We start from the raw sequence: 26,118 nt of genomic DNA on the forward strand, positions 1-26,118 counted from the left end.
ATCCTATTTCTCCAAGTTCTCTGTGTTTGGTTGCACCTGCCTTTGATGGATAATGAGCCTCAGAGTGCTAATCAAAGATTTTTACCCAAATGGCTTTTTAGACCGCTGAGCTGATGCAGAAGTACAACAGACCACCAGTCTGGTTATTGATCAGATGCTATTCAAGAATGCACACATCGAACTAGTCCTCTTCTGGCTCCTCCTAGAATTCAATAAGAATGAGTCAACAGAGAGTGTGAAAAAGTAAACAGAAGTCAAACGCAAAGCAACTCCCTCAAAGACTCTGCTAAGAAAAATGCACAGCTAACTATAAATAAAATTAATACAGGATTTCCAGTGATGGAAGAAACAATCATTGCCACTTAAACCTGGTCCTTCTCACAGCTTCCTGTTTTCATGGTTAGGTCTGTGCCCTATCTAGGTTCAACTAGAGAGGCCTGAAGAACTGTTAGACGCATGTGCAGGACTTTGCTGAATTCAAATAGCCAAGCTGAGCATGGAAGAAATCAATAATAATCATTTTACTTAGTTCCTAAAACGTTCTGGGTACTCAGCTCATAAATATTATTCTAGATTCCACGCTAAAGCCAAGGTCTCCTAAGGCTAAAAGCCAAGGTCTCCCTAGTAACACTAACTATAAGAACTGAAACAGAACAGAAAAGTAACTGATTTCTCCTTCCTCTAGAGACCTAAAGGAGTTCTAAGCCCTCGAGGACAAGGGTGTCATGCATGGCTATGTCTGTATCTCTCTTACGCCCTGATGTCCTAGGAACCACTCTGTAAAGCACTCGTCTGAAAACATTTAAAGAGGACCCACCGAAATGTACTCTCGCACAGGTCCTTGACACATAATCAATATACCTTTAAGCACACATATCTATATCTTGCATTAACCTTGCATTTCACCATGATTGAGGAGAGATCTGCTGGGCTTCATCTCAAAATCTTTTCTAATCTGACATCATTCCATAATAAATACATCATCACAAACAGGCAGAACTCACACATCAAAGGCACCTTTCAGAAACATTTTCAAATGGGACAGAGAACCCAGAGTGTGATTTGTAAATATGATTCCCTACAATGACTTCAAAAGATACCAAAATGCGTTAGATATTGCCAACGGTCCAATACGCTGACTGACAACCAGATCATTTTGCATATACACTAGAACCTTTTTATTGGCTCAAAGTATCTCCTTCCTTTGTTTCAATCATCCAATTATGAACAAAAAAGAAAAAAGAAAACTGTCATCCTCTCATGTCAGATACCGTGTCAAGGGGCAAAGGTTTAATTTTTTCCATGAGTTATGTAACTAAAAAGTCAGGCGGGGCACATTGCAGTGGATGCTAACTAGAACTTTTACATGCCACAATATCCTTCCATAAAAACGGTCGCTTTTAACGATGTGACCTTTTCTCTTGTCTTTAAGGGAGAAATATGAGACAACAATTTTCCATTTACTATTATAAGTAAAAGAGTGGACTGACATTTGGATCCTTAAGTGTTATTTGATGGGCTCAAGCTTACAAACATTTCCCCATTTAATCTCTATAAAGTCCTTGGTAGGTGGGAATTATTTTCCCATTGTATAGATTATAATTTAACCCAGAAGGAAATAAACGAGCATTCATAAGAAATGTTTTTAGAAAGACGTCACATTTTGAAACCAAACCTCTAAGTAGTGAAAGTAAATTCCCACTACATTCATTACAGATCAGAAAACATGAGACTATCCCAACAGCAGGACACTTTATTATCCCTTGGAATTCAGGCTTAATGAACCCTAGTCACCAGTCCACACAGATCAGGCTCCTCAAAGCCTCATCCTAATCCAGTTCTTCTGGATTATGCAAACTCTGTCTGCCTACCCAAAAGAAACTAGCCTGGGCCTCATCCTAAACTGGGGGCTAAGTGCAGAGGCTACACACAGTCCTCACAGTCACTGAGGTGACTAATATTATCAAGTACCTTCTAAATGCCAGGCTCATCTACGGCCATACCACCCCGAACGTGCCCAATCTTGTCTACGTGCCAGGCTTGGGGGGATATGCAGATACATGGGACAGATCCCTTGGAGGATACAGACAGATAAGCTCATGGTTCCTGCACAGGATGGTGTGGGCTCTTACTGCTGGGCTGAGACCTATGTGGTGACTGTGTTGGACTGAACCCCAGGGAAAGGTGTGGGGTCAGGTGTGATTGGCACAAACAGAAATGTGGCTATTATGATTCACAAACTTATTGCATGTCATTGTACGTTACAGGTAACTTTCAATGCTCTCTGATGTACGGAGCATTAAGAATATGGAACTAAACTAGTGTTTCTCATACCTTTCAATCACCACTTCCAATAAAAAATATTTTCTATTGGGAGGCGGAGGTGGGTGGATCATGACGTCAGGAGATCGAGACCATCCTGGCTAACACGGTGAAACCCCGTCTCTACTAAAAATACAAAAAATTAGCCGGAAGTGGTGGCAGGCGCCTGTAGTCCCAGCTACTCCGGAGGCTGAGGCAGGAGAATGGCGTCAACCCAGGAGGCGGAGCTTGCAGTGAGCCGAGATCAAGCCACTGCACTCCAGCCTGGGCAACAGAGCGAGACTCTGTCTTAGAAAAAAAAAAAAAAAAGAACAAAAATTTCTGCATCATGATCCAGTACACACATGTACCCGTATCACTGAAAAAAAAAATGTTTGCCAAAAGAATCCTCTTTTTAGTATTTAAATGAATTCTGATGTTTTCTCTTCTTTCATTCTCTTTTCTTCCTTCTTTCAATTCTGGTTACAACTCTAATGGGTAGCAGCCCATAGTGCAAAAAACTTCTGTATAAACCTTTTAATAAGTGTGAGTGAGTTCTTATTATTTATTGATGTACTTCCTCTTCTCTCTTCCTCACTCTTTCTTCACCCCTCAAAAAAGTACCAATGAGGAAAGACGGACACTACTGTTTCCTGGAGGTCTGCCATGTGCCAGAAACTAGGCTACAGCCTATCCTAGTGTTGTTTTGTTACTTCTCATACAGCCCTGTGGGTTTAGTATTACTGTGCCCATTTGACAGATGGAGAAACTGATGCTTGGCAATCCAGAGACTTGCTCAGTAGGCCAGGATGGAGCCAGGATTCAACTCCAGCTCCATCTAGCTCCAAAACTCCAATTACAACATGCTGTACTTTGTGACACACTGTTTTGTAATCAAAGCTAACTTCATAGCAGGAATTTCATCAATCTCCCCGAGATAACTCAAGTCCTTGGAGTGTTCTAGAACAAAATTCAGGAGGCCCAACTACAGATAAGGAAAATAGATGGTGGGAATACTCTCAGGTTTCAATTTAATTTCCTTCTGTGTCCTCTGATTACCCTTAGGAAAGGCACTAATGAGGAGTGACCAACAGCGAAATGGTACGTGAGAGGCAGTGGAGCACTGGCCTCAATAATCACACTCAACAGGGACCGGCAGAACTGTGCTGACCGTTCCGGGTGACTCGTCACGAGATGCACCCAGTCCAGCCGCTTGCAGGCGGTAGAAAGTCAATAAATATTCACGAGAGGGAATGCGAACACAGGCAGAGCGAAAGCAAACACAACACTCAGCGCCTACTGTTTTATTTTTTAAAGTCTTCGGGAACCATGTTAAGTGAAACTCTTTGATGAGAGGGAATCTTATTTGGATCACTAAAGATACTTCAGTGGATACTTGTGTTCCTTTAGCCCCATAATTAAAGATACATTTGACTAAGATACAAGGTATAGTAAATGTAGGCAGGTCAGAACAAATGTTCAGCCCAAAAATATGTCTGTCAATAATGTTCAGCCGAAATAATGTTCTGGGGAAATTATTGGCAAGGTCATGTTAAACTATTGCATCGTTCCTTGGTGGCACCCCAGACCTAATATAACTTGACATTTGGTGAGAACACATTAGCTGGTCAGTCATGGCAATGCTACTTCTAAGTGGTAATACCTCTCAAGAAATTTTAAGAACCGATGTATATTTTAAAAAGACATAGTAAATGCAATTTTGACTTATACACACAACAAATTAAATAATTTATTTGACAAATGGTCTTAGGGTTTATACTCATTGTGTGGCTTGCTGGGTAGCAAAATGTTTATAGTTTAGCTTGGCATATAAATTCACATAGAAATATTAGCTATGTTTTTTGTCTAATCATCTAGTGTTATTCTCTCGGCACCTCTTAGTGATAAGAATTTTGCCTAGTCCTCATTTCTTTGCAAGTTCCATGATGAAAAAAATCCCAAATGTGCTCAAGAATCCATTGCCTGCTTATGAAACATAAAAGCTTATGAAAACATGGCACTCACTCAAGTACACCAGTTTGTTTTTAAATATTTTAATAGCGTGCACTGCTGCGTTAGGAGAAAAATGGGTATTATGCCCAATCTTACATCTAGTGTGTACTATACTTTGATCATTCTATCAAAAGATCAAAATTTAAATATCATGTAAATTATATTTTATACATGTTCTCCTTTGCATGAAATCAAACAGAATACTTGTTTCTTCTCTAAACACAAGAGAAAATAAACAAGCAACATATTTAAACTGAAGAAGCACTCACTACTTCATTCCATTAAAGAATGCCCTCAGGTAGCGATTAAAATAAGAAACCTTTATGTTTTCTTACAGTAATTCCAAATGTCTATGTTTATGCTTTCCAATTCTTGAGCATATTCTTAATATTTATTTTGAAGGTTCTTCATTTAATTATGGATGTTTTTTCATAAGAAATGCTACTTAAGCCCTTTTCTTGAAAACTGTGAGAGATTCTGTAAATCAGTAGAAATAATAGCAGAACTTGAATAACTGATACTGAATCTCTAATAGCTAAGAAAAGTCATTTTCATAACAGCTAAATGTAAAGTATAGTTGTTTAAAAAAACAACTATAAAGAACATTCTTAGGACAATGGGGGAAATATAAAATTAGACAGGATATAAGATATTATAATAACGCATTTGTTAATTTTCTTAAGTGTAATAAAAGCTCTATGATTCTTTAAGAAAATATCCTTATTCTTAGTGCATGCATGATGTAGTTTTTAGGGATGAAATGTCATGACATATGCAACCAACTTGATGTATGAAATGGAAAAATGGCTCTACAGTAATAAAAATATTTGGACATGGCCAGGCGCAGTGGCTCATGCCTGTAATCCCAGCACTTTGGGAGGCTGAGGCGGGTGGATCACAAGGTCAGGAGATCGAGACCATCGTGGCTAACATGGTGAAACCCCATCTGTACTAAAAAATACAAAAAATTAGCCGGGCTTGGTGGCGGGCGCCTGTAGTCCCAGCTACTCGGGAGGCTGAGGCAGAAGAACGGCATGAATCCAGGAGGCAGAGCTTGCAGTGAACTGAAATCGCGCCACTGCACTCCAGCCTGAGCTACAGTGAGACTCCGTCTCAAAAAAAAAAAAATTTTATATATATATGGACATATAATTAGATCAAAATATGAAGCAGCAAACATGGCAAAATGTTAATAATAGCTGAATGTCAGTGGAGGGGATAGAGATGTTCCTTGTATTATTCTTTTACTTATTTTTCGTGTATGAAAATTTTCACAATAAAAAGTGACAGGGGAAGATGAAGAGTTGTTTTCATTTAAGCATGTATATACATTGGCTCCTGAACCAAACCAGGTACAGATAAAATATTGCATTACATGGAAAGCAAATGTTTCATTTTCTGGTAGCAGTATACATAAGAGAATCAATTTTCTACCATTGACCCAGAGAAATTATGGCGGCCCTCTGGCCACAACCACAGGGAACAGCTGATTGACATGCACCGTGAATTAGAGCCGATGAGTCAGGATCCCCAGAGGGCAATCCATACTGCCCAGCCAGTTTACATGGCAACACGTATCCTTAGCAAACTACAGACTGACAGCAGGGACCTTTGAGCCCAGAACCCTCTTAGCAGACAGAATCCAAAACTTTGCCAGGCTGCATTTTCTAGAGGTAGCATATCAAGCTATGACATGAACCTAAAGCTAAATTTTAAACATCAGCTGTCTACTCATTCATTCACTAAGGATGAATTCCTATTTCCCCCTATTTATCTGCTCAATCAAGTGGACTACCAGGTTCAAAATGAGGCAAAAATCCTAGGGTGCTATCCCCAGAATTCAACTTAAAACTAAAAATAATGTACTGGAATCATATGAGAAATTTTAGAGAGAAAAATCTATAAACAGGTATGTTGAGAGTACTAAAAATAAGGTTAAGACCTATGAAACAAAGCAACAGGACGTTTCTTTTTCATAAGTAGAATCATTTCCTTTTTGGGCCCACATCTCAACGTTTCTGGGCACTCATCACTATCAAGTCAAAGTGCAAAATAGCTCTATCTAACTCATCCAGAATCTCATAAACTTTTCAAATTAGATTGAACCTGAACTAAGCAATAAGCACTAAATAATCTTCAAGTAGCCCAATGCAGTCAACGACTCTACTTCAGTTGAATCTTTTTCTGCCTTTTATTTTTGATCATTGCTTTTTCTCCCTTATCCAATTCTCTCATTGTTGTAATTGCTATTCTCTCCCCATTTTCTTTCTCTCTCTTTCCTCCTTCCCTCCCAGTCCCTTCAGGCCTACCAGGGCCACCCAAAGGCATTGTTATTACTGAGGTTAAATTCCTGGCCCTGCCCTGTATAGAATCCTGAATCCTGACGTGGTCCATAAAGCCTGATGGAATCAGGCTGCCCACTGAAACAGTCACAGGAAGAATGGTTCACTTTCCTTTAACCAAAGAACAATTATCCCGTTTATGGGTGGTTGGGGCCCTTTCCCTTCTCCTTACGCCTGCCTTTGATCTTTAAGCAGTCGTTTATTGCTCTCTGGAAGGGAAGCAGGAAATCATGACACTGAAACCTCATTTTTGCTTCACTCTATTCCAATAGGAAGCATGGTATAGGAGGATCGAAGACATCAGAAAGTTTGGGGAATATCTGTGGACTTCGCCTCTCCAAGAAAGTCCTGAATTCTGTCCAATGACCCCATTTTCTGATTTCTTGAAAAGTTTCTGGTCTACCTGTAAGCACTAAGGAGTAACGGGAAACAAATATTAAACAGTCTTCACCAGATAAAATTTTTTTTAAGTTATTTGCCAGAGAGGTATGAGCAATTCCATTTGCTTACCAAAAATATACTGTCTATGATAACATACTGTCAGTACGTAATGAAGCATGAATTAACCAAGGGCCCTCTATCTCCAGGAGACCTGAATGATGAACCTACTTCAAAAACTGTAAGGAGGATGAATCTCTGGCAATAATCCAGCCAAAAGGCCAGGGGTCCAAAGGCCCCTTTGCTGCCTCCAGACTATGCCAACCCCACAGGGGAACTGGTGAGAAAACTCAACCATCAGGCCAGGTGCGGTGGCTCACGCCGGTAATTCCAGCACTTTGGGAGGCCGAGGGGGGCAGATCACCTGAGGTCGAGAGTTCGAGGCCAGCCTGACCAACATGGAGAAACCCCCGTCTCTACTAAAAATACAGAATTAACTGAGCATGCTGGCGCATGGTTGAAATCCCAAGTACTCAGGAGGCTGAGGCAGAAGAATCGCTTGAACCTGGGAGATGGTGGTTGCAGTGAGCCAAGATCATGCCATTGCACTACAGCCTGGGCAACAGGAGCAAACCTCTGTCTCAAAAAAAAAAAGAAAAAAAAAAAGAAAAAGAAAAAGAAAACGTAACCATCAGGTCCAAGAGCTTACAGTTGAAAGCAGTCTGGGGTAGGGGGATGCTCACAGGAGTGGAGAAACATATGCCCCTGGGCAGCAAGGTAGACATTTGGAAACACTAGTCAAATCAAACCACCAGCAGCCTCTAGGAGTGATCTGAGCCCCCTCCTGAGCCTGATCCTCTCAAGGCCTCAATTTCATTACCTGCCACATGGGGGTAATAATAATGTCCCCTAACTCGTAGGGTCGTTGTAAAGATTAAATGATCAGTATGCATAAAGTGCTTAGAAAGGAGCTTGACACATGGTGAGCACGATATAAATGCTAGCTAATTGCTATTCTAGGCTAGCAGCATGCCTACACAAAAGCCTTCCAAAGAAGGCTTACCTTTTTTAATCCCCACCTACTACAGCACTAACCAGCCGGAAGTACCCGGTCTACTGCAGTAGGTCTACTACAACCGACCTACTACTAACCAGCCGGGAACACCCATGTCTTTGGTTCCATTCTCCAAACCATTCTTTGATTTCCTGTTTAAGCCCAGAATCTCTGCAGTGGTCTCAGCTAAGACCAAATGAGCAAGACTCCTTTCCATAGCAACTAGGTTCAGGTATGAAATTGCAGTATGGCAACATCCTATGATTAAAATGGAAATTGACACAGGATTAAAATGGAAATCTACCTGACATGCACTTCAGAGCCCACACGTTCTCAGTGGGGAAGTTCTGCAGCTTCTAATAAGTGTCCCTAAGTCTGTAACACTGTGAACCTCAAAAACTAACCTGCTTGAAGGCGCATAGAAGTTACCCGACACATTAGAAAGGCATAAAAAGCAGTGATTGTCAACAAAGTACATGGCCCCAGAGTCTGTGATATAAACAGCTAACTGGCTCCTGCTACACCGTGGTGACACGGTGAGTCAGTTCTTCAAAACAGGCAGGTCCACTGGCTCTCAAGCTCTGAGTCTGTGCCACACCTGGACAGCATGTTGACAATACTTACGCATTACAATAGGGCTTCTTTTCATAACCTTTGTAGTTGTTCATGTTGAGTGCCATCTTGCAGACCTCACAATGGAAACATCCTTTATGCCAATACTGGAAAAAAAAAACATTTAAAAATTCAGTACAATGCCAGTTCTCGCCAGGATGGGCACAGAAGGAAGGCTTTTTAGTGCATCACAGTCCCTGTAGCTGAAAATACTACAACAAAATGAGTGTAGGGAACTGGGGATGTGTTTACCTACTTTCAGCTAAGTAAATAAAGCAGGCAGCTCTGAAAATTGAGTCTTAAAGAAGACCCACCACAATGTACAGACGCACCATGGAAGAACTGTCAAGGCTCTGTCGAAACAGCTCTTCTATGAGCAGCCAGAAACGAATTCTGAGCTCGGTTAATGAAGAAACGGGGCCCAGAGATTGGCTTCCAAACCAAAAGGAATCCAGTTCAAAGTGTCTAAATGCAGGGTTTGTAGGATCTCAATAAATACGTGTTCACCCGAAGTCAGGCAAGCTGAGGGGGCTGCAGGAGAGCTATGTAAGTACCAGCTTCCACTAAAATGCTGGACCTCGGACTCTGCCCGGGATGACTGTCAGGATGGCAGCTTGTTCTAAGAAAGCATTTGTATCTTCAGACGCAAATTTCCCCAGAACGCCCCTGGCTGGTTTCAACTGTCAGTCACTCCGGATCGCTCCTGGGTGTCTCTCCCCGGCTGTTCATCTCCGTCCCTGCCCAGGAAGGGCAGGGGGCAGGGCTGGAGGGGCCCGGCTACAAAACTACTTCCCCTGGAATTCCCCACCCGGTGGATTAGACACCCGTGGGTCCGGCTTGCCGCGCTGAGCCGGAGCTCTCCAGCAGGGATTATTCTTAGCAATGCGGCAGCGGCCGCCCCATGACATATTAATTACTATTTGCCTCTACCCCTCGCCGCGTTCACAGTAGGCGCTGGGGGTGGGCGGTGAGGTGGGATCGCGGGCGGATCTGTGGGGCGGGGGTCGGGGATATTGTGGAACACGAGTGGAGGTGGAGGGGGCGCGGCTTGCCGAAGTGCCCCCCTGGGTGCCCAGCCTGGTCCCTCCGGGGTCCGGGGACGCGCACCGCCGTGCGCCCTCCGCAGCGGCTCGGCCGATGTCGCACAGCTCCGCACCGCGACAAAAGCCCTTCCCGGTTCCAACATCACAATCGCCAAGCGTGGTCTCTGACACTCCCGCGGGCGTCTTCGTTCGCGCGCCCTCCCCCCGTGCCAAGGCACACGCACACGCACCGACCCACTCATTGCTTTCCATCCCAGGTGCCAAAACTTCTCGAAGCAGGTGCAGCCCCTCGCCCGGCAGGTCCAGGCTGGCCCGGCGCCCCCTCGCTCACCTTATCCAGGCAGTTGACTTTCTCGGTGGGATACACGACTTTTCCGCAACGGGCGCACTGGGGGTTCATGATCGCGGTTCCCGGGGGCGGCGGCGGCGGCTGCTGGCTCCCAGGAGCCGCTGTGGCATCCCCCGGCGAGCCCCGCACCGCCTCCTGGCAGGCGGGAGGGCTGCGGGCGGCGGGCTCCGGGTAGGGAGTCGGCGCCGGGCCCCGGGTGAGTGCACGGGGAGGGCGACCAGGCCTGGCGCCTGGGGCCGGCCGCGCTCTCGGGCTCGCAGGCGCTGGGGCTCGGCTCCGGCTCCGGCTCCGGCTCAGGCTCCGCGCCGCTGGCTCTGCGTCGCTCGCACTCCAGGTACGGGTGACTCACACAGTCACTCGCGCCCGCCCCTCGCGCTCACTCGCTCCCCCGCCTCGCCGCCGCCGCGCAGGCCAAACCCACCGGCGCGCCCGGACCGAAGTGGCAGGGAACGTGCACGTCGGGCACCCTGGGAGGGAGGGCGCAGCGGGGGAGGGGGCAGGCAGAGACCCGGAAAGCTCCGCAGACCGCCGTGGGTGCGACTTTGCGGCCTGGGGAGTGAGCCTCGCGCCACTGCCGCTGCAGGCCGGGGAGCCCAGGTGGGCGGCGGCCGGGGAGGGAGGGATCCAGGCGGGGGAGGTAACAAACACCGGTGGGGAGAGTGCTCAAACCCGCGTACTCCCTTCCCTCCCTCTTCTCTTCCCCAGCCGGGGGCACCCTCATCCCAGGCTGACTGACGTCCCTGGCACCCAAAGGTCGCGGGGAGTGAGGGACCAGGGTGCCCCCTCCCTCCTCCTCCAGCCAGTGAAACTAGGGACAGCGGCACACAGTCCCAGGGCGGAGGCCGTCTCTGCTGCGCGCAGCGACGCACCCAGGCCCAAGGGCCGGGAGATCCGCGGGGAACCCGGAGACATGCGTCCCAGAGGGGCCGAGGGTTGCACCGCGCCCTCTCCCACGGGCCTCTTCCCAGAGGACGCTTCTCCCGCTTGTCCTCGGGAAGTCCTCGGATCCTGGATGAGAAAGAGCCTTCTCTCACCGGCTCCCAGACCCCGCGCTTTTTAATACCTGTCCTTGCAGAGCGACTGGTCATTTTAGGCCCGAGTCAAGCCTCTCTTGATTAATAAATGACCATGGCTCGTTTTGTTTTAAGTGTGCGTGGATGTATACATTGTATTGTTTTGCAATTCAGCACCGCAAAGATCTGGGAAAAGTTCTTCACCTGCATTAAGGAAAACAATTACAAACTCGTAGTCCAAACCAGAAGAGCCAGAAAATCAAGTAGAAAGCTCAGGGTAGGATGAAACCAAAGGGAACAGGAATTGCTTCTTCCTTTTAATAAGATGTCAGGTTATTGGACTCACTTGATGAGAGGCAGCAAAATGAATAGAACATAGCCTGGGTTCAAAGCCTGACCCCGCCATCTAATGATGGGACCTTGTGCAAATTCTTAGTCGCTCTATGCCTCAATTCTTTAATCTACAAAGTGGGAATAAGGACGCAGCTACCGAACAGCTTCTACTCTCCTGCTGTGAGGATTAAATGAGTCAGCAGTTCTGAACTGCTTCAATCGGGCTGGCTCAAGGGAAGCTCCACGGAAGAGTCAGCTAGGATTATTATAAATTGGTTATAACAAAGAAGCGAACACATTCCGTTGCTAGCGCACAGATTAAGACTCAATAACGCCACATACCAACTGCCACTGCTCTGACAAATATTTCTGTCATTTCAAAAAAAAATATCATGGCTGCAGCTTTTCATGACAAAAGAAAACCATTGGTTTCTGGGCCTCTTAAACAGCTGCACTGATGGACATATTCATAATAATGCTGTACTGTTTGACTTTCCAGAAGACGTAACTTCTTTAAAAGTATTCACCAAATGCAACAGCCCCTGAGCCACTCACTCACTGCCATGTTAACAAGTCCAGCTCAAAAGCAAATAAAATGAGAATTTGCTGTCAGAGAGGATCAGTTGTCTTTTAAAAATATTTCAGAGCTCATTAGAAATGTATGAGGAGGGGAAAAAAATGTATGTGATCGCCTGAAAGGCAGTAGTTTTTTTTAAAACATTTACATTTTCATAACTGTAGATCATGAAATATAGTTTGAATATCTTATTCTCTTTTTCAAATTGTAAGCACAAAATTCAGAGCAAGAATGCTGGTGATATGTGACATTATAGCTGATTACATCTGACCTTTTAACTTTAAGTTATGTTTAATCCTTTTTTTTTCTGAGACAGGGTCTAACTCTGTCACCCAGGCTGGAGTGCTCTCGCACAATCATGACTCACTGCAGCCTCGACCTCCCAGGCTCAGGTGATCCTCCCATCTCAGTCTCCTGAGTACCTGGGACCACAGGCATACACCACTATGCCCTGCTAATTTTTGTATTTTTTGTAGAGATGGGATCTTGCGGTGTTGCCCATGCTGGTCTCAAACTCCTGGGCTCAAGCCATCCTCCCACCTCAGCCTCCCAAAGTGCTAGGATTACAGGCATGAGGCACCACACCCAGATACATTTTATAATTTCTTACCAAACCAGCAATGATCACAGTGCCTGACATACAGTATGAGTGAAATGAACAAATACATTAAAACCATATTCACATGGTATTTTATTCTCTGAAGAAGCCATACATGCTCAGAGTTACATTTTTGTCTCATTTTCTCTCATTTTCTACATCAAACCAGCTTCTAAGTTTCTTAATGCCATTTCACTGATGTAAGAATAATTCTAATACAATCTGTCTTAAAAGGACTTCTTTATTTCCAAATTCAAAGTACTATAAACAAAGAATTGGCAGAAACCTGTCCTCTAGCCAGTCTTCCCTCTTCAAGCAGATAAATGATTGAATTGTCTACTAGGGAGAACTTTTGCCCTTCCATGTCTTTTTCACTTGACTGGTTAAGAAATTGTTCCTTATGTTAACTCTACCCCAGTATCTCTACTTTAATTTCAATCCTTTTCTGCTGACAGGGACACCCACAGATATAAAAAACAACTGACCTTCATCTTTATCCTAAAAACACTTCTATATTTATAAAGTTGAATTTTTTTTTAGCTAAAATCCCCAAATCTGCTTACTTTTTCCTCCTATTTATGAGAGCCCTATTTATGCAAAATCAATTATAATCAACTTTATTATTCAGGCTACATAGATTGAACTCCAAATAAAAGTTTTAAAGCATAACTAATATCACAAAAGGCCAAACAATGGCTTTGACTAATATCAGTTTGGATGCAGAGTGTGATGGATGGTATGATTTGTTCACAATTTCCTTTTCCTTCTATTCTGGCACACTTCCTATAGGCAGTGTGCCTTTCCCCACTGAGCTTGGCCATGTGACTTCCTTTGGCCAACGGAATGTGAGTGGACATGACATATGTCGTATCTGAGCAGAAGCTTAAAATGTGCTTTCATAGTTTGCCCCTGTTCTCCCACCTTTTTGGGCTTTGGCCATTGGCCTTGAAAAGATCATACCGCAGGGGGATGACTGTTTCTTTGACTTTTGTTCAAGAATAAGATGGGCTGAACCATGCCCAACAGAGCCACAGCAAGCCCACAGCCCTCACATGAGGGGAGTAAGAAATAATTGTTGTTATAAGTCACTAAGATTTGGGGGATTGTTTGTTACTGCAGCAAAAGTTCACTAGTATGTCAATGATGAGACTTCAAGAGAAATGTTTTCCACTTCATCAACAACAAGAAACTAATGAATTTACATAAAAGATTCAGTATACAGTCTTTACTTTTCCTTTTTTTTTTTTTTTTTTTTTTTTTAGATGGAGTCTCACTCTGTCACCCAGGCTGGAGTACAGTGGCACCATCTCGGCTCACTGCAAGCAAGCTCTGCCTCCCGGGTTCACACCATTCTCCTGCCTCAGCCTCCTGAGTAGCTGGGACTATACAGGTGCCTGCCACCACGCCCAGGTAATTTTTTGTATTTTTAGTAGAGGCGGGATATCACCATGTTAGCAAGGATGGTCTCAATCTGCTGACCTCGTGATCCGCCCGTCTTGGCCTCCCAAAGTGCTGGGATTACAGGCGTGAGCCACCGCACCTGGCCTACAGTCTTTACTTTTCTAAAAGGTGGGCTGTTAGAAGTGTAGTGGCCAATAAAGTATAGAGCTCTTATTATTAATTATTTCATCTTCTCATTTTATACAGCTCAACTGCATGTTTTGCATTTGTCAGGTATTGTACAAAATTGTGTATGTTGTTCCTAGCTGACTCAAATTCACCATGGAGGAAAGTTTTCCCAACCAACAACTTTGGTGGCAAAATGAAAGGAAAACGGTCAATTTTAGCTCACAGTTTCATTTGATATCCGCATATGAGCTTTAACCTAATGAAGCATTTCTCCAAAGATCTTAAGCACTGTAGAAAAATTATCTCATTTGCCATTATAGTATTTCTGCAAGTCAATGAGAAATGTAAAATGTAAACATTAGGGGAAATTCAAGATTCAGAAGCTATTATAGAAACAATTAACTTCCTTCATCCATTCAACATATAATTATTGGTAGGCAGGATGTTAGGCACCAGGAAATGCACTGGGGAATAAGACATGATCTCTGCTTATACTAAAATCTAGTGGGACTGATAAGTAAGCAAAGAATTATAATACAATATGATAAATGCTCTAAAATAAAACTCTAGATACCATGGAAGAACAGAGGAGAAATTTCTAATTCACACCGGGAAGTCAGGAAAAGCTAGCTAGAAGAAGTCGTCACTACTACACATCTCACCAGGAGCTGGAGCTACCAGATTTCCTCTCCCGCAGAAAATATAAGATGGCCTAAAGTGAAGGGTTTGGGTGTTTACTATTTTTCCTGTTTGGGGGATTATTCTGCTTTGGCATACATGCTGAAAATTTAATTACATCACTTCAGTGCCCCAACATAGCACAGCACAGTGACAAACTTCAAATAATGATGAAACATTTCTTGGTAGATGACACATCAAAATAAGTCCCAAACTTCCAATTTATCAAAAGCATCTGTAGATATCAACTCATAATTGCAAGTGTGAGCCAAAACCTTTCAAGACTTGGACAGAGGAAAAAAGAAAGGTAGGAGGACAAGCAACCCTTGTTTTGTCTCTTCTGGGACTGAGTCTCACGGGATAAAGGACAAGACAGACCCTTTGTGGCAGGCAAAATAATCCACTCTCCAAAATGTCCACAATTTGGTGCCCAGACGTGGTGAATATATTGCTTTACACAGGAAAAGGGACTTTGCAGATGTGATTAAGTTAAGAATGTTGAGAAGCAGAGATTATCCCAGATTATCCAGGAGGATCCAGTGTAATCACAAGGGGCCTCCTAATGAAACTGTCCCTATAAACTTTATAAAATTAATCACGGAAGAAGGGAGGGGGAGAAACAAAAATAAACCAAGCTTATAGCTCACGCAGCCTTAATCACAGGGTCAGCCTGCGCTCTGACCTGCTGCCTCATCGTTATTTGGGGCCTATTGCTTCAGAATCACACTGACCTTGTTACGAGATTATAGTTCCCCTTAACTGCTCCATAGATAACAACCTGGACATTATCCGACATCAGTTTTCCCTTTGAGATATTCTTTCAGGTCCTGCATGCCAGTGAGGCCAGCTGCTCTGAGGGGCCCCACAAGAGGCTGACTCACTAAAGAACACAGTGTCCATGTCCCGATCATTTCATCCCCCTTACCCCAACCAATCAATGACCCCCACCCTCCACCCCTCACCCTCCATCATCCCCTTAAGAACCCCAGCCCAAAACTCTTTGAGGAGATAAATATGAGGATCTCCTCCCATCTCCTCACTCGGTGCACTACGATCATTAAAGTTTCTCTGCTGCAAACCCTACTGTTTCAGTGTATTGGACCATTACTGTGCAGTGAGGCATTTGTATCTGTTGGTCCTATAACACTAAGAGGGAGGCAAGAAAATCAGAGTCAGGGAAAGAGATGTGACAAAAAAAAAGCAGAGATCAGACAGAGAGATTTGAAGATGCTACACTGCTGGCCTTGAAGACGGAGGAAGGGGAAGGGGCCACAAGACAAGGAATGTGGGTAGCATCTAGAAACTAGAAATGGCAAGGAGGCTGGGAGGGGTGGCTCACACCTGTAATTGCAGCACTTTGGGAGGCCAAGGCAGGCAGATCACGTAAGGTCAGGAGTTGAGACAAGCCTGGCCAACATGATGAAACCTCATCTTTACTAAAAATACAAAAATCAGCTGGGTGTGGTGGTATGCACCTGTAATCCTAGCTACCTAGGAAGCTGAAGAAGGAGAATTACTTGAACCTGGGAGATGGAGGTTGCAGTGAGCTGAGATCATGCCACTGCACTTCAGACTGGGTGACAGAGTGAGTCTGTCTCAGAAAAAAAAAAGAAAAAAGAAAAGGCAAGGAAACAGATTATCTCCCCAAGCCTCCTGAAGGAATGTGCCCCTCAGAACTGTGAGATACTAAATGTGTGATTTTAGCCAATTAATTGTGCTGTCACAGCAGCAAAAGGAAACTAATACACCCTCTCTGTATGAATTCTGATCTCTCTTTAGGGAAATAATGACGTTCTGGGACTTCTAAAACAATCAGTTGGATGGGGAGATGGTATGATTCCTCCTCGGTGTTGTCTCCGTGAAAGAGACCTTACCTTAAAACAAAGTGGGTAAAAGTTCAACAAGTGTCATTCTCTCTCCCCACCCCATCGAAATAAAAGGACTTATTTTACTTGCAGTCTTCAGATAATTGCCTCACTTCTCCATTTAATTTTGCACAGGTAGACACAAGCATTCTAGGTAGTTTGCAAAGTCAACATATTTCTTTCCAAATTTCCCCTCCTTCTCTATAGAGCAACTCCATTAGTAGCATCCTCATCTTCTGATCCAGAACCCTAAAAATCAACACTAACTCCTTCCTCTCTCCCTAAGCCACCTTGTCCAGCTATCTAATTCTGCCAATTTTATCTCCAAAAAAAGCTCCTGAATCATCCCCATACCCAGACCCACTGCCACTGCCTTAGCTAAGCAATTTATCATGTCTTCCCTGGTTGGTTTTGTAATGATAAGACTCTCTGAGGTCTTATCATCATACCAGGCAAGAAAGGAGGTACAATTTTACTCTCCTAGACAGGATGTAGAAATGTGGTAGATTAGAAAATCGTTACCTGCAGGCCTGGGACTTCGGCACTGTATTTTTTTTAAAAAAAAATTAATTCATGTAGGCCAGTCACAGTGGCTTATACCTGTAATCCCAGCATTTTGGGAGGCCGAGGCAGGCAGATCATTTGAGGTCAGAAGTTCAAGACAAACCTGACCAACATGGCAAAACCCCATCTCTACTAAAAATACAAAAAATTAGCCAGGCATGGTGGCACACACCTGTAATCTCAGCTACTCGGGAGGCTGAGGCAGGAGAATCACTTGAACCCAGGAGGCGGAGACTGCAGTTAGCCGAGGTTGTGCCACCGCACCCCAGCCCAGGTGACAAAGCAAGACTCCAACTCAAAAAAACAACAACAACAAAAAAAAACTCATGTAAACCACAGAACACAGTTCTTAGCAAATATTTATTTAATCATTCAATGACTACAATAAAAGATAAAATCAGATGCCTTGATATATTTTAATATAAATCAGATGGAAGGTGACAAGCATGATGGTAATTACTCTCACTCTCCCTCCCCATGTGAGGACACAGCAAGAAGGTGGCCATTTGCCAGCCAGGAATAGAATCCTTTCGCCAGAACCATGCTGGCACCCTGATCACAGACTTCCAGCCTCCAGAACTGTAAGAAAATAAATTTCTGTTGTTTAAGCCACCCAGTTTATGGTATCTTGTTATGGTTCCCTGAGCTGACTCATATTCTACCTCAGCATGGCTTACAGTCAATTAAGAACTAGATTAAGACTGCTCTGCCTATGGAGCAGCCATTCTTTTATCCTTTACTTTCTTAATAAACTTGCTTTCACACAAAAAAATACAGAGGCTGGGTGCAGTGGCTCATACCTATAATCCCAGCGCTTTGGGAGGCCGAGACGAGCAGATTGCCTGAGGTCAGGAGTTCGAGACCAGCCTAGCCAACAGGTGAAACCTTGTCTCTACTAACACTACAAAATTTAGCAGGGAATAGTGGCATGCGCCTATTCGGAGGTGCATGCTATTCGGGAGGCTGAAGCAGGAGAATCGCTTGAACCCGGGAGTCAGAGGTTGCAGTCAGTTGAGATAGCACCACTGCACTCCAGCCTGGGCAACAGAATGAGACTCTATCTCAAAAAAATAAACAAGCCAGGCACAGTGGTTCACACCTGTAATCCCAGCACTTCGGGAGGCCAAGGTAGGTGGCTCACTTGAGGTCAGGAGTTTGAGACCAGCCTGACCAACATGGAGAAACCCCATCTCTACTAAAAATACAAAATTAGCTGGGCATGGTAGCGCATGCCTGTAATGCCACTTGGGAGGCTGAGGCAAGAGAATCGCTTGAACCGGGGAGGCGGATGTTTCAGTGAGCCAAGATTGCATCTTTGCACTCCAGCCTGGGCAACAAGAGTGAAACTCCATCTCAAAATAAATAAATAAATATAAAGAAAGAAAGAGAGAGAGAACTAGATCAAGGAAACTGTTTTTCTTGCGCAATAAGGATAGTGATGGAAATAAAGACAAGTTGTTTCTGAATTCCTTGCAGTAAGTTCCTATGCCTTTTACACCAAAGCTCTGCTCACTAATTAGCATCAATTTTGAACTATGAGGAAAGTTAATTTTCAAACTGCTTGGCAATAATTGCGATTATGTTCAGTGACAAATTAAGGGATCATCCTCCTCTTAATATATAAAACAGCAAATAAATGTTTAATCATTTTAAAGAGTCATATTAAGTTACATGATTTAGTACCAGTCAATGAAGTGTTGTTTTAGGTAGTTAAAAACAAAAAACAAACGAGCAAGCAAACAAAACTAGGGTTATAATGGATTAATTAAACTTCTGTGTGGACTCAACAGAAAGCAAGCAGGGGAGAAGTAAAGGGGAGTGGAATGTACCTAAAACTCAAAAGCATTTTAGGGGACAAAAAAAATTAACTCTAAAAATTATCCAAAGTAGGCGGGGTGCGGTGGCTCATGCCTGTAATCCCAGCACTTCGGGAGGCTGAGGTGGGCAGACCACGAGGTCAGGAGTTTGAGACCAGCCTGGCCAACATGGTGAAAGCCCGTCTCTACTAATACAAAAATAAGCCAGGCATGGTGGCACACGCCTGTAATCCCAGCTACTCGGGAGGCCTAGGCAGGAGAATCGCTTGAACCCGGGAGGGAGAGGTTGCGGTGAGCCAAGATCAGGCCATTGCACTCCAACCTCGGCAACAAGAGTAAAACTCTGTCTCAAAAAAAAAAAATTATCCAAAGTGAATGTGGCCATGTTCTGTGCGTGTATCCCAGAGCCTAAAATAAAATAATAAGAAAAAACAAACAGTTATAGTTAGAGACGAAAAAAAAAAAAAACCAAAGTGAAGGTAGTGTTTTCTGTAAACTGTTTGGTTAAAAAAAACAGAGAGCTATCATATACTGTCGGTAAGAGGGAGACTCATGATCATCTTCCCCATATACAGGAACCCAGGAAAAACTGAACAACCCAGCTTCAAAAACGAAGAAATCTTTGTAAAGCTGGGCCACCAGAGAAAAAAAGCAACCCCCTCTGTAATAGAATCAATTCAAGGGTCTTCAGCTGAGCGACCTGCATTAGCGTAACATCTCTAACCTTCCCGGGTGAGCTTCTCGCGACACCACGTGCTGCTTTTCACCCTCATCTGCCAATCACACCTGCCTCTTCATGCACAGGTATGCCCACAGAGCATACTTTCCCACAATTTCTTCCCTATAATGTTGGCTGGCCGTGACCACACGTGGGCCCTCCTGCTTCTCTTGGCATCTTTTCATCTTCACCTCCCACAAACAACAGCCTTATTCTTTCCTATTTCCAGTAAGGATTCCAAAGAAAAACATGCTGATTGGCCCAGCTCACTTTTGCACATCTCTGGGTCATGAATCTATGTCTGGGTTGTCCTGCAGCCATGCCTAAGCAGTTCTGGAGGAAGTGAGGAGGTGGACTGGACAGGACCACATGGGGCACAGGGACCCGCCCATCAGCAGAGGCATCTGATGGCCTAACCTATCCAGAATATTAAGGGAAACTCAAGAACAAAAATGGAGGAAGGGCCAGGGCTCATTTTTAAAAATCTGGATATCATTATAAACAAAATTTAACCATGGACAAGGTATGGCTGCTGGCTTTTTTTTTTTTCTTTTAAAAATTCATTTTAGGGCTGGGCACGGTGGCTCACACCTGTAATCCCAGCACTTTAGAAAGCCGAGGCCAGAGGATCAAAGGAGGCCAGGAATTTGAGACCAGCCTGGGTAACAAAGAAAGGTCCTGTCTCTACCAAAAAAATAATAATAACTAACTAGGTGTGGTGGTGTGTGCCTGTAGTCCCAGCTACTCAGGAGGCTATGGAAGGAGGATCATTTGAGTCCAGGAGTTCTAGGCTGCAATGAGATATTATCGTGCCACTGCACTCCAGCCTGGACAACAGAAACAGACCTTATCTCTAAAAAGAAAAAATATATAATTTTAAGATAAATTAGTAGAAGTGCATATATTCTTGTCTTTAAGACAAATGTTCCCATTTCCAATAAATAAAAGTAAATAAAAACAAGAAAGTCATAATGTCTTCAGAAGAAAGCTCTGAGACTTAGCAACTAGAAAACTGCAAGTTCTGAGCCACAGACCAAAGATCCACATGTGTGTTGTCCAACAGAAATATAATGAGAGCCGCAAATGTGAGCCACATGTGTAATTTTAAATTTTCTGGTAGCTATATTTTAAAAAGTAATAAGAAACAAGTGACGATATTTTAGCAATATATTTTATTTAACCCAATGTATCCAAAATATTATTTCAATACGTGATCAGTATTTCAAAAGTTAATGAGATCATTTACATTGGTTTTCTCATACTAATACTTCAAAATGCAGTACTCACTTGACATTTATAGCGCCTCTCAATTTGGACTAGCCACATTCAAATGCCTCAGAGCCACCGATGGCCCATTGGACAGCACAATATTCATTCACCCTAAGACAGAAAGCAGGTGGCATGAACAGGGCCAGGGTCAAAGAACTGGGCAGGATTCGCATGTGCTTACTCTGAAGGGTTCCAGGCAGGAGTAATTACACTAGGGCCCCCCCGCAAGCAGGGACACCACCAAATTCTGCTGACATGAAACCCGCTGATACACTCACCTGCCTCTCTGTTCCCAGATCTCGGCCCGGCAGCATGAACGAGAGAGAAATAGCAGAGATGAATGAATGAGTCACCAGGAGAGAGAGACAAGAAGAGGGCAGAGAGGGAGGAAGATGGAGAAGGAAGAAATAAAGTGAAGAATGGAAGGAAAGAAAGGCGTGAGGACAAATAGACAGGGTTGGAAGAGGGGAGAGCCGCAACCACAGGACAAGAGGGCGTCTGGACACCACCAGAAAGAGCACAGATGCAGGGACCTCTCAGCAAACTTAACAGGGCAAACAGAAGAGAAAACGAGGAAAGTGCCTCATGAATTCAGGGAGGCTGCAGGGTTTTCTCAGCCCGGAAGTGAACTTCACGAAAACCAAGAGTCTGGAAAAAACCAGCAGGGCAGTCTCAAAGACAAATGCCATCCACATCACTTACAAAAGTAGAATGTTTTGTTTTATGTTAACAAATTAATTCAGTTGCTTAGTCTACTTATGGTCAACTACTCACTCTGCATTTAAGCTCAGTGCGAATGGCTTAAGCTCCTGGGAATGAGGCCCCACTTGCAGGCCAGACATAAGGAGGAAATAGTTGCAGGGTGATGTGGTTTGGCTGTGTCGCCACCCAAATCTCATCTTGAATCATAGCTCCCACAATTCCCATGTGTTGTGGGAAGGACCTAGTGAAAGGTAATTGAATCATGGGGGAGGGTCTTTCCCATGCTATTCTCGTGATAGTGAATAAGTCTCACGAGATCTGATGGTTTTATAAAGGGCAGTTTCTCTGCACAAGCTCTCTTCTCTTTTCTGCCGCCATGTGAGACCTGCCTTTCACCTTCCACCATGATTGTGAGGCCTCCCCTGCCACGTGGAACTGTGAAGTCCATTAAACCTCTTTCTTTTGGAAATTTCCCAGTCTTAGGTATGTCTTTATCAGTGGTGTGAAAACAGACTAATACACAGGCCAAGTTTTTAATGAGTGAAAAAGGGAAGCCTGGCCCAAATGAAAACTAAGCTAGTAGTCCAAGTGACTATTACTTTTGTTTTCCTATTTCTCTGAGAATTTTCCAGTGAAATATGGGTGCAAGCTTGTACAAAGGTGTTTTCTTGTCTCAGATAATGCAACAAAAATGTCCTGTGGCAATCAACAACAGAAGTAATCCGTGCTAACCCACTGCTGATTGCTCAGTAAAGGGGCTGAGATTTCACTGAAAGATCTGGAAGGTAGTTTTGCCTTCAGGATAATGACTCATCAAATAAGCATGGAGCCTGCTCTTCTACCAATGTTGTACAAATGTGCACGGTACACAATGTGCTCATCAGCAGTAAACATCAGAACAACCAAGTGTCCTTCAGCATGAGTAATATTAATTAAGTGAAATGAATGAACCTGGCTTCATGGAGATGGATGGAGAAAAGAGCCTTCATTATATGAAAAGGAAACCTGAGCCCCTGCTGCTGCTGCTGCTGCTAGGGGAACTTCATCCAATAAAAATAGGCATCAAAGCTCAAATAAAACAAAACAGAGATGTCATGTTGGAACAGAGTGCCTCTTAAAAATTAAAGTGAAAAGGTAAAACATAATGTTAAATAGAATTTTATGACATAAGAAGATGTTTCTGATATTTTGTTAAGCAAAAAAGGTTATGAAAACATTTGTTAGTGATGATATCATTTTTTGTTAATTTTATATAAGTGAATGTGTATAGAAAACATTGGCCTGGTGTACCCGAGACTGTTAACAGAGGTGGGATTACATACAGTTCATTTGTATTTTCCTGTGTTTTCCAAATTTTCTACAATAAACATTATTTTAACAAGTCAACTCTTCTGTAAAGCATGAGGGCTTTGTTTTGAAGATTGCTATCTAAACTTCTCCCATCCTGGCCCCATGTCTCCCTTGACCAGGCTCCACCTGATTCAACAACCATTAAAGATGGTGGCCCTTCCCATAATGGTGTGTCTCTTGCTCCATTAGAGAAAAAAGGAACCAAGAGAAAGTAATGACCAGTCCTCAGGACAAATTTTAGGGTGTGGCTTCTGTTTTGTTTTGTTCACATTTTAAGGAATGTAGCCGGCTAGTAACACCCAAGCCACAGTCCTTGTTCTGGCTCCTTACAAGAGTGAAAGGGCATGAAAAGGTCACCGTTCCAGAGACTGCAGAGACATGCTGGGCAAAGATGGATGGGAAATAATCCAGGTCTTTTCCATTTCTGGAACTCCTGGGGGTCAGGAAGTAGAGGAGGATGTGGCTTCTCAAAACTCACCTCTGTATGGAGAGAGGTCACCACCAAGCTAAGCACACAGAATTTCGACTACTCTTTCTGTTCCATTTTCTTTCCTTTTTTTTTTTTTTTGACATAGAGTCTAGCTCTGTCGCCCAGGTTGGAGTGCAGTGGCATGATCTCAGCTCACTACAACCCTCCATCTCCCAGGTTCAAGTGATTCTCCTGCCTCAGCCTCCTGAGTAGCTGGGATTACAGGCATGCACCACCACACCCGGCTAATTTTTGTATTTTTAGTAGAGATGGGGTTTTGCCATGTTGGCCAGGCTGGTCTCGAACTCCTGACCTCAGTTGATCTGCACCGCCTTGGCCTCCCAAAGTGTTGGGATTACAGGCGTGACCCACTGTGCCCTACCTCTTTCTGCCCGCTTTTCCTCAGACCCTGTGGCATATGCATTGCCTTCATAAAACTCTAGTAGTTTGTGCAATCGATTTTGCTATTTGGGAAATCCTCATGTCTAACTTTAGTAGACTATTTTGGCTGAGAACGGGGATTTCAGTTCCATTCCTGCTGCTTGAATTCCAGAGAAGCTCACTAAAGTCATCAGAGATGTGTGCTATCGGGGCTTCCATTCCCAATGAGAAGATTGTTTGGTTTCATTTCCATTTGTACCTCTCTAATTTCCCATCACTTCATAAAACATCAAAGCCAAAAGTGACTTTTAAATTTTAAGACTTCAGGTGATACTAAGGCACACTTAAAACTTTAAAAAATGTGTTTTTATGCATAGAAAGCTGTTAGAGATGGATTAAATGTGAAATCATATAGAATATACATAACCATCTCCTTTTAAAAATGTTTTATATTTACAGACACACACACACACACACACACACACACACATTCCCCCCCACCATTAAATATATGTGTTGAAGTCCTAACCCCTAAAATAATGGTATTCAGAAGTGTGACCCTAGGGAGGGGACTAGGCTATGAGGGTGTATATGTGTGTATACAGTTGCCTTTGGTATCCATGAGGGATTTGTTCCAGGACTCCCTGCAGATACCAAAATCTGAGATGCTCCAGTCCCTGATATAAAATGGTGTAGTATTTGCATATAATCTACATACATCCTCCTGTATTCTTTAAATCAAGCTTGTCCAACCCATGCCCTACATGTCACATGCAGCCCAAGATGGCTTAGAATGTGGCCCAACATAAATTCATAAACTTTCTTAAAACATTATGAGAATTGTTTGTGACTTTTTTTTTTTTTTAGCTCATCAGCTATCGTTAGCATTAGTGTATTTCATGTGAGGCCCAAGACAATTCTTCTTCTTCCAATGTGGCCCAGGGAAGTCAAAAGATTGGACACCCCTGCTTTAAATCATCTCTAGACAACATATAGGCAATACAACGTAAAAGCCATGTAAATAGTTGTTATGCCATATTGATTGGAGAATAATGATAAGGGAGAAAAAAGCCTGTACATGTTCAGTAGGAATGTGCTTTTTTTCTGAGTATTTTTCATCTTTGGTTGGTTGAATCTACAGATGCAGAACCCACAGATATAGAGGGCCAACTCTGTGTGTGTGTGTGTGTGTGTGTGTGTGTGTGTATACCTATGTATATGTAATAATTTTTATTTTACCTTTATTCCTAACACTCTTCCTCTTTTACGTCGATCCAAGTACATACACACATGCATGCGTGTGCGTATTAAGAGGTCTGAAAGGATGTTTACCAAAGTGCCCTGTGAAGAGGTGCCTTCCACCATGATTGTAAGTTTCCTGAGGCCTCCCCAGCCGTGCAGAACTATGAGTCAATTAAATCTCTTTCCTTTATAAATTGCCCAGTCTCAGATATTTCTTCATAACAGCATGAGAATGGACTAATACACTCTCCTAAGTTAGACAGGAAGAGAAGTCTTGTTGCGGAAGCCTGAAATTGGGTATTTCTCCTTCCCCCACGGGGATGATGCTTTGTCGAACCCAATCAGCTAGGATCTGGCAAAATAATTTCTTTTAAGGGTAAATCTTGGCTTTTTAAATTTATTATTATTATTATTATGTTATTGTTATTATTAAGATCAGATCTGTCACCCAGGCCGGAATCACAGCTCACTGTAGCTTCAACCTTCCAGGCTCAAGCGATTCTCCCACCTCAGCCTCCTGAGTAGCTCGGACTACAGGTGTGCACCACCATGCCCTGCTAATGTTTGTATTTTTTGTAGAGAGGGGATTTCACCATGCTGCCCAGGCTAGTCTCGAACTCCTGAGTTCAATCAATCCTCGCACCTCAGCCTCCCAAAGTGCTGGGATTACAGATGTGAGCCACAGCACCTGGCCACACCTTGTTAAGAAAAACAGAATGCTCCGCTTATTTCAAAATGGTTCCTTTTTCTCCTCTGCCTGCCAGAAGTATGATGGGATTTTTCTCCCATCTTCATTGTGAGAGACTGGTAGGGCTCCTGGAAGTAAAACTCGCGAAGTGTGGGGCCGCTGTAAAACTAGGCCCGTCTGGAGTGTTTATCTC

At 43.6% G+C, this 26,118-nt stretch overlaps 2 protein-coding genes and 1 long non-coding RNA gene across 9 annotated transcripts in view; 2 read left to right on the top strand and 1 right to left on the bottom strand.

Annotated features, from left to right (window-relative positions):
- NEBL (nebulette) overlaps positions 1–10,718 on the bottom strand; it is a 391,737-nt gene extending 381,019 nt beyond the window's left edge. The window contains exons 1-2 of one of the 5 annotated variants that reach the window (XM_055296713.2): positions 9,974–10,718; positions 8,713–8,807 (exon numbers count right to left, since the gene is read on the bottom strand). In XM_055296713.2, coding sequence (XP_055152688.1) covers positions 8,713–8,807; positions 9,974–9,985 — 107 coding nt within the window. In that variant the 5' untranslated portion in view covers positions 9,986–10,718. Of the gene's footprint in view, positions 1–8,712; positions 8,808–9,014; positions 9,610–9,973 lie in introns of those variants that run through there. The other 4 variants (XM_055296711.2, XM_055296710.2, XM_055296712.2 and 1 more) reach the window with 4 other exon arrangements.
- LOC129491585 (uncharacterized) lies at positions 10,142–11,239 on the top strand. Its single transcript, XM_063611007.1, has 3 exons — positions 10,142–10,208; positions 10,294–10,426; positions 10,798–11,239. The coding sequence occupies exons 1-3, from the start codon at positions 10,142–10,144 to the stop codon at positions 11,150–11,152; spliced, it is 555 nt and encodes a 184-aa protein (XP_063467077.1). The 3' UTR covers positions 11,153–11,239.
- A 2,640-nt stretch (positions 11,240–13,879) lies between these two features.
- LOC129491983 (uncharacterized) lies at positions 13,880–23,181 on the top strand. 3 transcript variants are annotated; one of them, XR_010113821.1, is made up of 3 exons: positions 13,880–14,023; positions 19,682–19,838; positions 21,390–23,181. It is a non-coding gene; the product is annotated as an uncharacterized lncRNA (long non-coding RNA). The 3 variants fall into 3 exon arrangements; XR_010113822.1 differs by lacking the exon at positions 13,880–14,023 and adding an exon at positions 18,082–18,167 and having other exon boundaries at positions 19,682–19,910; XR_008660682.2 differs by lacking the exon at positions 13,880–14,023 and adding an exon at positions 18,082–18,167.
- Positions 23,182–26,118: the final 2,937 nt, after the last annotated feature.

This window comes from Symphalangus syndactylus, chromosome 10 (genome assembly GCF_028878055.3).
Source record: "Symphalangus syndactylus isolate Jambi chromosome 10, NHGRI_mSymSyn1-v2.1_pri, whole genome shotgun sequence".
NCBI classification, from domain to species: Eukaryota; Metazoa; Chordata; class Mammalia; order Primates; family Hylobatidae; genus Symphalangus; species Symphalangus syndactylus.